The 12,771-nt window shown below is 34.3% G+C and overlaps 1 protein-coding gene across 19 annotated transcripts in view; it reads left to right on the forward strand.

Moving 5' to 3' along the window:
* LOC138064345 (uncharacterized protein KIAA0825-like) overlaps positions 1-12,771 on the forward strand; it is a 262,588-nt gene that overhangs the window by 44,968 nt on the left and 204,849 nt on the right. For 18 of the 19 annotated variants that reach the window (XM_068926410.1, XM_068926406.1, XM_068926400.1 and 15 more), the window contains 2 exons: positions 1,040-1,208; positions 6,370-7,039. In XM_068926410.1, coding sequence (XP_068782511.1) covers positions 1,040-1,208; positions 6,370-7,039 — 839 coding nt within the window. Of the gene's footprint in view, positions 1-1,039; positions 1,209-2,496; positions 2,683-6,369; positions 7,040-12,771 lie in introns of all 19 variants that reach the window. The other variant, XM_068926418.1, reaches the window with a different exon arrangement.

Genomic DNA, 12,771 nt, shown 5'->3' on the forward strand with positions numbered 1-12,771 from the left:
GAACATAAATGGAATAACTAGCATACTCCAAAATAGTCATTCAGATAAAAGTGAGAATCATCTTTTACTCCAGTAAAACAAAACTAATATGAGTTTTATTGCTGACTCTGCTTGTATTAAACCTAGATCTACCTAGATTTAGTCAACACTATTTTTTCTAACTGAAATTATATGAAATATTGAAAATTGCCTTTTTAAAGGCAATATTGTCTTTGAGAAAGTAGTTCATAGATAAAGAAAATTTCTGTAGGAAATCATATAGATTGCTTTTAGATTTTTCTATTTTGTTATTTTCTAATAAGTGTCCATACAAATAGAAATAAAATCTTTTCAGGAATGCTCTTGTTCCTGTGACTTTTGCAACTGGAATCACAATAATTACCATACCAACCACATACAATTTCACAAACAGGATTATGATTCTAGATTAGTGTTAAGGAGCAGATCAGGTCTTTGAAACCACCCTCTGTTTTCGTTCAAATATTCTAATGATAAAAACAGGAAAGAAAAGATCTGCTTGCTCAGCAAACTGACTCTAAAATTCTTTTCAACAGATTCTGTCATGTGTCAATGGATCTTTAAGAAGTTGTTAAGATATGTTATATCTACAATTACAGGTTAATGAAGAAGTTAAATGGCACGTTCACCTTTGAAAGTGGTAGTTCGGTTTATAGTCTCTGCTTTGGCTAATTAAGCACTGAATACCAAGGTTTGCTGGTCTTGAGTGATGTCTTATTCACTAAGTACTTTATTAAAACATACAAGATTATTTGAGAAGTGGGATGCTTCTTCATCTTACTAAGTATGATACAGTCTGTCCTTAACGAAATTTATTGATGATCTGGTTCGACTATATTTAAATGTTAATCCTGCAGTTTCAGCTTTTATTTTGGGAGAGTAATTTAATCAATGAACTAGAAGGACTAGTGTTAAATTACGTTAAAATAATTTTTCCTTCTTGAAATATGGAATACCTAAAATGATTTCATCTCCAAGTCATGAAGAAATCCTATGTTTTTTGTTTTATGTTTTTTTTTAGTGTGGAACAGTGTCTGAAAGACCTACAATCAGAAGTAAATGAAAAATGTGCTGATGAACTACTACAAAACACCACTGACTGTCTTGAGTGGCTAAATAACTGCAATTTTAGTTCTCTCAAGCCTTCTTCTACACACCACAAAGAGTTGATGGAGTTCCTTAGGACCCTGGTAAAAATTGTTTACTAATTTGAGAAAGTTGGTTATAGGATGTTTATTATTTTGCTGTCAATTAGTATTCTTATTTCAGTCTTCACTAGAATAAATATAGTTCAGAAATTTAATATATGACTCAGTACTGTTTTTACTTGATGTCCACAGTAGGTGTTGTTGGGATTTACATTTCCCTTTGATCATGTCTGAATTAAGACAAACTGGGGGCAAAAAGTTCTCATTGATACTACCACATCCCAGCATCACTAGGGCTGTTTTATAAAGACATATTGGTAAAAATGTCTGAAGTGAGTATCTACACAAAGATTCCTGTGGTTTCTGCTGATTCTTTAGTACGAATTAAACACATCTAATATGGATAATTGTCATTCTTTAAGCATTAACTTGCTGTCAACTTTTTCTAAGTAGAAATGCGGACAAGTAGTACAGCCAGACCTAGCCAGAAACCAAATTTAACTTCAGTGAAAAATTCCATGATTTTGGAAAGCATTTTCATCCAAGATTTGTCTGAAAAGTTGAACCTTGGAATGTATATGTGGAAGTGGAATTCTGTAAAATTGAATTGGCTACATAGGTGAAGGATGATATCTCAATAAATGACAGACAGCAAGTTTATATCTAAACTACGTATATATATGCATATATATGATGTATTAGTGTAAAAATAAAATAAGCATAAACAGTATCCAGTAGATTGGTATGGGTCACTTCCATTTCATGGTCTAATTGGAGGACACAAACATCTTTAGGCTAAAATTGGCTGTATTGGCAGAGAAAAACTCACTCCAATAAGTGAAGTATTTTCTCCTTTGGGACTAGCTTTTGAGTACAGCTTAAGGTTCATTAAATCACCTCCCAGCTTTTTTAACTCTTGAAACTGGCTGTTGGCCTTCCTGTCGCACTGGAATCCATTGAACGGATTGCATGACCTGCAGCCCTGCTTCGTTTTAGCTGTGTCACATTGTGGCGTCATCTCTGCAGATACCAAGTCATTAATGTTCATGCATTGAAGAAGATAGAAACATGTTTGGCTTCCACCCGAAAAATTATTTTATCCTCCTCTAACACTGGTGGTCAGTATAAATATTGCTTTTCATAATCACGCTTCTCAAGGTTATCAGAGACCACTACAGATTGTGCTGGATCTGGACAAAATGAGTGAATCCCAGGAAGTACTGTCTTTTATTAGTCCTCTTAGTCTAGTTAGATCCTTACTTAACACTCTCAGAAGAGGGTATAGCAATTATAACTTACCTGTGTCCATTTCCTATGTTCATCCTTCTAGGTCTAGTCAAGCCATGTACCTGAACACCAGGTGGCGGCATTTGTTTGTGAAACACCAGAATGTTGCCATCTCAGGAATACTTGGGATAGATCTAAAACCAAATGGGCTTCCTAGCTCTTCAGCTTCCCCGGGGGTGTAGCAGTGCCTGTAATCCTGATTTCATGATAATCTTTGTGGGCTGTAGAGGTGAGCAGAGCCCTGCGAATCACTGTGTGGCAGACTGCTAAACAAATGGCAGAAGTGAGAAGCCTGGAAACCTCACTTCTGCACAGCTGGTCAGGAGACCATTTGTTGAGCATGGGAACTGGGGCTTTGGTGTTTCCAAGCTCATGGCTTCTCATCAAACAATCCAGCCTGCTTGCTGTGTAGATGGGACTGCAGATGAAAGGTGCATATATTAACACAGACACTCCATTAACACACCATTTGTAGCAAGTATACTTACAGTAGATAATCCTTAACTCCATAAGCAGTTCTTCCGTAAATTATTTTCAGTAGTAGTCAGCATTAATGAGAACATTACAATCTGACCTTTCTTAACTTCGTATCTGCATCCATTGAATTTAATTATTCAGTTGACTTAATTTCTCACTTGCAAGCTTTTAATTAAGTATCATATAATACATCTTCAATAATACTAACCCTCTGTCTACTTTGGAACAATGTCCCTATCCATTATTATACCTCGTTATGTGTGTTTATTTTGTTAGAGGTTTTGTTTATCTTTTCAACTGGTGGAACAATTTTAAAAAATAATGCAAAGTACATCATATACATTGGCTGAGGTGCTGCATTAGGTGTATTATTAGCCTAGTATTCTCTAGTATTCATGTATTTGTGAACCATATGGAAATCCTAAGAGGTTCTTCATGAAGCTTGAAAATGTTCTAGTGTGTGAAATTTTTATCACTGAATGTTATACCTGCTAAATATTTAAAAGCTGAATATGTACATGAACACATCTTCATTAAATTCCCTTCCAGCTAAACTAACCATACATTTTGTTAACAAAATCTTTATCTTATAGTATGTGTTTATTTGAAACAGAGCTAGCAGGTAAACTGCAAATATTTTCTTGTATACTGTTGTCCCTCGCTTTTTGTGCTCATGAGAGGACTTTTCACGCTTGTGTAAGACCTTTGGATGCTGCTTTGGATATATTTCTTTTGAGTGGTTTTGGCATCATCTTCTGAAGTATTTTTAAAGATTGATTTTCAAATAGAAAAGCCTATCTCAATACAGACAATGTTCAGAGACTTGATGAAGCTATGTTTTCAGAGCTTCAAAGATCACTACACCTCTTTCTTGGAGGAACACCAGGTCCATGATGGCAAGCTTCTTATTCTTAATGCTATATTGTATGTTCCAAAGGGCTTGAAACAATATTTAGATTCTTATAGGTGAATAAAAATGATTTTACTTAAGCTTAAGAAACAGCAATAGGGATTTGCTTGGAAGAAGACGTTCTGGATTCATCATCAAAAGGCATGATTTACATTCAGCAGTTTGACAGCTTTTAGAATTCTTCTATTCTATTTGTTTATTTGTTTCAGAATAGAATATCTGAGCATAATTCATAAAAATTAACCTTTGAACTCCAAAAGTCTACCTATGGAGACTATAGAGTAGTTAATGATTAGGGATTTATAATTTACAAACTGAGACACACTTTTGGGGCAACAAAACTTTTAAGAATACTTTAGTAGATAATAAAAAAATCAAATCAACTTTATGTATATGCGTATGGTTAAATATGATATAAAGTATTGTCTAGTTAAACATTTTTCTATCACATGCACCTGCTTTTGTAGAATGTTACCTATCTATCTGATTAATAATTTCCTTTCTCTCTGTCATATGTGTTTGCTGTTTGTAAGTCCAAAAATTTCATATGAAACATCCTGAAATAAAGATGTAGAAAAGCAGAAAAATAGCTAGTTTGTTGATTTTTAAGATTTGCCTTTAATTGAAGACAATCCTGGTCTTTGTCTTTTGCTCAGAATTCGCTAGTGTGTTGCTACTCTTTTATTTTTTAATTTGCATCATGGAACACTCCAGGGTAGAAGGCAGTAGGAAGGTTAAAGTACTGTTCTGTTCCACAAGAGTACAATAGTTTTAACTCACCCTGAACAAAGCCTAGAATTCGTGTGTTGAAAATTCTTGTCACTCTAAAGCATAGAAAAAAAAAAAAAAAGCAAAACAAGCCAGCGAAAACTTTTGTTCCAAATCTTGTCTTTTTCTTTTTTACGTTTTTTATAAATTAAACTATATATTGAAAAAAAGGTGCTACAATAGAAAGCTTGAAAAATTTGTATTTTGAAATTGTTACAGTTAAGTAATACCATATTCAAATTTGATTTTTTTTCTCTCTATCTTTCAAAATGAGAGAAGGAAATTAATCATATCCTGCAAATAGTTCAGGTTAAATAAATTAGCAATTCTATGGGGAAAAGGTAGCTGAATGTTGTTTTATAGGATGGAGTATAGCTAGGAGACCTAGATAAAGGACATGAATCCTGTCCTAGAGTGATTTGCTATGAGCGTTTCTCTGTTGGAAGGTCTAGGAGAGAAGTGATTGGGCAGGGAGCAAGTGAAAGGGCTTCTAAATCCTGAGACTTACCTACTTGGTGTCTGAAGCCTAGAGAGTCAACAGTATAACCAATTTCAGTCAATCTTCTTGTGACTGTGATTGGGAAATTTGTAGTGCAGTTGAGAAGACCGAGGACAGTCTTTACAAGTGAAGGTTGATGGGCCTAGGGCTAGGGCAAAAGCCAGCCTTCAAAAGGAAAAATGTTGAAGATGTGAGAAATAGTCTTAAAACATACAAGAATTTTTCACTGATAGAAGAAATTTATTTTGGTATCCGCAACCATGGGATTTCTGGGCTTGCCTTCTACCTGTATATTGGACACACCTTGTTCATGCAGATTATTTTTTTCATAAGTGTTAAAGTTGCAACCTACTGTTTAAATTTTTGTCATTCTGAGCCAATTTGAAGATACCATGCTGTAAGAAGACAACTTGTAGTTGCTGCATGGCCTCTGGGACCTTAAGCAGCTCTAAGGTCTGAGTTCTGACCTTAGAGAGAGAAGAGCCTCTTTAGACTCAGATGAAGCAGAAACAATGCATCCATGTGGCTTCATCTGCTTGGTTAACTGGCTTCCTTCTTCTCCAAACCATATAGCTGAAATGTATTTTGAGGTTGGTGCTTTGTTAATGCATAAGGCTGCCTTTAGGTTTAACAGATGCACGGCTCCATACTCTCTTGCCCTATGTGACCTCAGCCTGTTGTTCAATTCTTAACAAGTTTTTTAGTTCTTTAAGAGGGTCTTGGGCAAACTTTTTTATTCTTAAAACAGCCTTTCTAATGGTTGCCTGCTGAACCAGAGTACAGAAAGCAACAATGTATACTTTTATAAATTCCTGTCTTGTTTTTATGAGCAAAACCTGTCATTTTCCTTGTAAGTCCTGAGTATTTTTTCATGCCGTTTTCTTTCCAAGATATGTACATGACTACAGTAAACAGGCTCCATCATCTGCTAAGGCTTATCTAATGAACTGTGGTTGTTTATGGCTTTCCCTTGAATTGTAGGTTAGAATTGATTGAGAAAAGGGATTGAGCATATAAGAAAGATGGGAAGAAAAACATGGGTTTATTGGAGTTGGTGGACAAGGAGATGGATTGGGGCATAAATCCTTGGGAAAACAGCCTTCGTTAGTTTTGGTTTTTATGAAGCTATTTATTATAGTCTCTTATTTGCTAGTAAGATAATTAGCAATTAAAATAATTAGTACTGTAACACAAAGTTTTTAATTTTATTAACCGGGGTTAAGAAAACATTTCTAAAATACTATCTCATTTACCTTTGTTAGCAAACCTTGCTTAAGAATGAACAAAATCAAGAAGAAATGATACTTCACTTCCTTCTGGATCTCTCTAGTCAGTGTGGTGTCTCATTTCCCTGTACTCCAAGTGGGACACCTTTTGAATGGACGTCTTCTCTTCATGCCGTTGAGGATAGTTCAACCATGGATGTTAAATCTCTTTGGGATGATGTGAGATTACATCTTCGGCGATTTTTAGTTAATAGACTGCAAAGTCAAGAAGAAACAAATACCAGTGCTTTACAACAACAAATGCAGTTTAAAACACAGTGCATACAGCAGCTTTTGTTTCTTTATCCTGAATCAGAAGTCCTAACCAAGTATCAAAATATGCAGAATAAACTGGTTAGTGATCTCCTACAGAACTGTCTTCTGTCTAGCTGTGGTGAGACAAATTTTGATAAGGTGGTTCATGGTTACCAAAGCTCCATACCTACATTGTGCACAATGATAAAAGAGGATTTGTATATCCTAAGTGGAGCTATTGATCCTTCTTCATCACTGAAGTTTATTAATGAAACTTATCTCCATACCATCACTGAAGAAATGACAGTTCTTCTTGAAAGACTTTGTGAGCTGCAGTTCAAAGAAAATGCTCTACATGTAGTTAAGGCAAGCAAGATTTCAAAGAAGCATAGAGGAACAGTTCATGCTGTAGGTTAGTAGCCTTATTTTATGTTCATTTTAGTTAGATATTTTCGTATTTTAATTATGCTACTTTTTTCAATGTGCCTGATTATTTCCTGTGGAGAGAGGAGCCTGAAATTATTAATTTTAGCTTTATATTTTCACTTTGTGACTGCAGTTGAATTATGGATTGTGTCAGAACTGTGATGAAACAGGTTTTAAACTAAGGGAACTTATCTTGTGCTTATATATGTAGAAACCCCATTATACTTCACTAGATAACATTGTCATGTTATAATTATTTTTTCAGTCTAACTTATTCCAACTGCTGATATATATAGTAGACTAAAAACTATTGAAATCAGATTAAAAAAAACACATACACAAACTCTTGAGGCTCCTCCCCACACTTTTTTTTTCACTTGACAGAAAGTTAAATGAGATTGTGGCAAAATCACTGTAATAATGTGACCATCAAATAGATGTGGACTCATACATCAGAAAGATTAGCATGCATATTCTAATTCTCAAAAAAATCAGTTAAAAGGAAATTCCTATTCTTGTACTGTAGTTTAGAGTTAATGCTCCCCAGTCATTTCATGTTGTTCTAAGGAATTTAAGGCAGCAAAGCAATTAATTATCAACAAGGTATTTTCTATACTATTTTTTTTTTTGTGTAGGTGAATCTGACATGCTAATTTCCAAAGGGAAGAACCAAAGCTTTAGGAAAAAAATCATCCAAAACAGAAACTTTCACAGCTTAATTGTATGATTATACATAATTGCTTTTCCAGTGTGGCATTTTGAGCACTCCGCTGTGGAAGAGTTGTTTGTTTAAAATATACCCCTCCCTAAAGGTGAAGTAGTTTGCAGATAGAAAGTGTTAGAAGTTTCGAAACATATGAAAGATAAAGAAACAGAGGCTCTTTGGATGGTACAGCATACGAATAGGATGAATAAGGTAATTATTTGCCAGGTCTAGGCAGAAGAAATTTGTATTCTCGTGAGTTTTAAAAATCAGTCTACATGTTATAAGTAATTCAGCTAGTAATTCCACTGGAGGAAATGCAAAAATAATTCTTCAACAGGAGCTGAACTATGGAGGAATAAGGAACATGTGAAAGATAAGGTAAGAGAAGAGGCATACAGACAAATAAAGTGAAAAGGTGACAAGTTGAAAAGCTGATGTAATTAGTGGAATGCAATGTTGGTGGGAAACAAAAAGACTGTAAGTAATGTCAGAGTAATGTTGAATTATGAATTGGGTGACAAGAAACGTATCTTTGAGTTACGTAGCAAGATGCGAGTCAGTGATAGGATTCAAGCACGAATTTTCTGAAGAAAATGGCTAGCAAGGTAACTAAAAATTTGTAACGTATATTTTCTTTCAGTCTCAAATAGCTCACAAAGATAAGAAAGTTCAATTATCTCCTTTTTACATTTAAGACAAGGACATTAAAGTGACCGTAAGGGTGGCTCTCTAAAAAAGCACACATTAAATCTTCCTCTATTATACGAAGGGAAAGAGTAGTCATTTGTTCTATGGAGATATTCATTTGCTCTGCTTAAATTTTCTTCGCTACAAGATGTTTCTTTACACGCTTTTGTGCTAGCACATTTATCAGGACAGGTTTCCAGTGCATGCATCTATTATGAATTCAAAAGAACAAAGACAGATGAAAACTATACGAAGTAAATATTGAGAGCTGCTTGTAACTTTTAGGACATTTGCTGCAATTACTTTCAAACTCTATTTCATAAATCCCACAACAGGTTTTTATTTTGTTTAAAAGTGTATTAAAGGTCATATTTTCAGCTGCAGCAACTGTCCATTCAATATGATTGAAGCCTCAAAATGACTTTCTTAGTGGCTGTCATGTTTGTGTCTTCATCTGTTCACTGTATAATACTTCACATTATTGTACTTCGATAGGTTGTATGGGAGGCCTGCACGATTCACCTGCAATCTCTCATACTAGTTTTCTGCAGAATCAGGCTGTCCAGACCATCTGAGTTTATAGCCTGAAGGCAGCCAAACCGTGAGGCGGTAACAGTGAAGTCAGCAGACAATGAAATACTGGGTGAGAGTTGTGAAGTTACGCAGGATATTTTTTTTCATTTTGTAGCTAAGTCATAGCTTATTATGTTGGAATTATTAATCAACTCAATTAAAGTTAATGCTTGTATTGTTAGCAAAAAATTGTTGTTAAATAGTTGAATGTGAGCCCATAGGTGACCACTCTATTCTGGAAAGAGATTTCTCTTTTCTAAATTGGTTGGGTGTACTGTGTTTGTACTACGGTAAAAAGGGCACTTTTCTCTTGGAATCAAAGTGTTCACAAGGGAGTTCACACTGAAATAACTATTCTGGAAAAATTTCTATAGACTAACTATTTTGGGAGGTTTGTAACTGTAGACAAGTTCTTAGAGTCAAACAGCTTTTCCAGCTTGGAACTCTTCTTAAATTCTGATGAGACCCAGGATACCTTTGTTGCACTTCCACAGTTGAGAGTGAAATTCTGTATTTATACATTGGTTAAATTAAAACACAGCTTTAATTGGTTGGCTTGACAGTGATATTCAGTTTGCTGTGGAAAGACTCTGGTTTGTAAGAAAAGGGTAAGCATGTTGTGGGGGTAGGAGAGAGGGGAGAAAGGGAAGGGGTTTTTCTGTCTTAGCTGAAAGACAATTTTACCAATGTGTTTCTTATTTATGATGCACATTGCCTCTGCCTTCTGGGAGCCACCAAACCAGCACATTTTCAAACCAAAAAATAATTTAACCTAGGACATTCAATTGGGACTGTTATCCCAAAGGTGAAAAAAAAGTTTTTATTTACTAAGTCCACCCTTAGGGAAATGTGTGGTTTTTTTTCTCATAAAAACATCTGTAATTGATCCTATTATACAGGAGAGGAAAAAGTAACAGAAGATAATGAAACACTGCTACAGCCTTCGAAAACTTTATATGGATACTTCTGTGTTGAAAATAAAGGCAGTCTATAACAAGCTTTAACAGAGTTATAAATCTTTAAAATATTTCATATATAGCAATATTTATGAAATAAAGGAGTTATCAGTTTTGTTTTCATGTTTTATTAGAACAGTTATTTACAAAGTACTGTAATGAGATTGTACCTGTTTATCTGGATTGAGGATGAGCATGTTTGAGAGAGAAGCTGGCAAAATGGTATGTGAAAAAAAGCAAATTTTTTTTGGAACTTGGCATCTTTGACTGCCAGCTACAGTGGAGGCAGGTGCTTCTGTGTTATAACTTGATCTGGTTCCCAGTTAAATCAGTGACTCTTATTACCTTTAGCAGTAGAGTATTCAGCCATTAGTATTTGGGCTACATTTATTGTAATGGATTTGTAGGCAGCATGGGTCTGCCTCATTTCTTTGTGTACTCTCAGCAAGATATCCATGTTTCCAATATGTTAAAATTATATCTAAAGGAAAGGTTATTTTTCCCCCGAATACTCTTTGCTTACATTTTGTAAAGTGCTATTTCAGCCTTTCTATTATATTAATCTTATGTTTCTCTCAAAAGCTTATATAAGATTACAGTATTTCAAGAAATACTAAAAATATTACATATTTGTTAACATACTTAGCATATAATGAGTCATGCAGACAGCTGTTGTTTATTTCAGGTTATCCCCTGTGATTTTTTTGCTTCAATTTCGACTGTGATATTTCTCAGAAATTATTTACAGTAAGTCTATTAAATGTGGATTGTACTTTTACCTTTTGAGCCTTTTCTGTATTCCTTTGTTTACAGAAATGTTAAGCTAGTTTAATCAGACTTTACTGATCTGTCTTAATCCTTCCTCTCTTTTAGATGAAGAAATAGCTCTCTCATAATTGATAAGGTAGCAGTCAAAAAAACTTAGCAAAAGGTTTTCTGTGGTTTTATTTATATAATTAGAGAGAGAGAGAAAATATATATATTTTTGTACACACGCACACACACACACACACACACACTTACTTATTAGCCTATTTATTAATTTCCTGTGGCTAAAACTTAATAAAGTTTAGAGATTTGGATTTTCTTTTTCTGTGCTTTGCATAATTTGAATATGCTCATTGATTTATTTTACTTTCACTTAGTAGCCAACTTGCCAGAGACCCTCAAACAGAATAGGAACTCCAATTGAGTAGCATTTACCCTTATTAGGAGATATAAATGTTTATATAATTAATGACTTCTAAATTGCTAAATGAGATTCTCTTCTAAAACGTGAGGCAATGCCTTTGTTCATCAAATCAGTAACTGGTTATTTTTAAGAACATATTATTGCAAAGTGGAAGTAAACTGAAGTGATAATTTTCAATTTCCAATTTGCAGTCTTTATTGGTCAAAGTGGGTTTTTAGCTACAAAATAATTAAATCACCTTCACTGGCATAGTTTAATATTCAAATTTTGCACTTTCCCCCCAATACAGCATGCTGTTACTCATCATTCCGAAGGCTTTCTTACTCTTTTCTTCCTGCAAAATTTGACCAACTTCCATGTTCTTCTAAAGATATATTCAAATGCAAACTGTGATTTCAATTATTATTATCTTTTTCATTTATTATCTTTAAATATTCATGAGTTCCTAAGGAATATATTGTGTTCATGGAATGTGTAATCTGAAAGTGGTGTATATCTGAGCATGAATAGAAGGACTAATGTTATTTAGAAGAGCTGGATTTGTACAATGGAGTTGAGAGCAAGATGAGAAGGGCTTTGGACTAGCTTCTTGAAATGAAGGTAACTTTGGGGATTAAATGTAATGACTTGATGAAGCAAAATCTATGTTGAGGTCACTCATCCTTACTCTTTCCCAACAAATTGTTTGCTGTCCAACTTAAAATAAGTGTTTCATTTTTTGCACCTTTGGCTTAAAGAAATCTGATTTCTCCTTTACGTTCCTATGCACATAGCTTTACCTCGCCTAGTTTATCATTTCCTCCCTTTGAAATGAAGGACCTTGGTTTTACACTTGCTTTTATCTTTCCATTTAATTTAAATTCCATTGGTTTGTGATCTCTTGAGCCACGATTATTACCTACAACCAATCTTCTATGATCTTCTTGTTATCTACCAAAAACATGGCTAAAATAGCACTGATGCCTGCTGGTTTTGCGACTGTGTGATGAAAAAAAATCAGTTATTCATGTTTGGGAATAATTAGGACTCAATTACTTTAGGATAATTTATTCTCCAGTTTGTATCTGGAAATTAAAGAATCCCAGACTGGGATTCATGTAATTAATATTTATGTCTTCACACCTTTGTTGAGATTTCTGTCCATATTTAGATCTATAGCAGATAACTTGCAATATTTATGTTGTAATTACAACTGCTTTTCCATCATCTTCTCTTATCTGTAATCCATTGTTAAAACTAGGCTTTAAAGAAGTATTAGGAGGAAAGAGAAAGGTATAGGAATCACTAGATTTCACACTGTTTTGTCCCAGAAAGTCCTGTTACATTCTTCTGAAGTGCCGGTAAGGCAGGCTAGTATAAAGTGGCCCATATGGATTACAGATTAGAACATCCAGTTTCATATCCTGCCTCAGGAGTTCACATTCATTATATTGCCCAGATCCTTGCGTTAATACAAGCAAGTTTTCAGTTATATCTATAACGTGTTCCTAAATCAAATGTTTTAGAAATCAAAAACTTTAAAAGTAAATTATGGAGATGTATTTGAAGTTTTTTTCAGCAACTTAAGGTTTAAAATATTTAAAGATCTACAAACCTGAAAAGGT

The sequence above is a fragment of the Struthio camelus genome, chromosome W, assembly GCF_040807025.1.
Source record: "Struthio camelus isolate bStrCam1 chromosome W, bStrCam1.hap1, whole genome shotgun sequence".
Classification (NCBI taxonomy): Eukaryota; Metazoa; Chordata; class Aves; order Struthioniformes; family Struthionidae; genus Struthio; species Struthio camelus.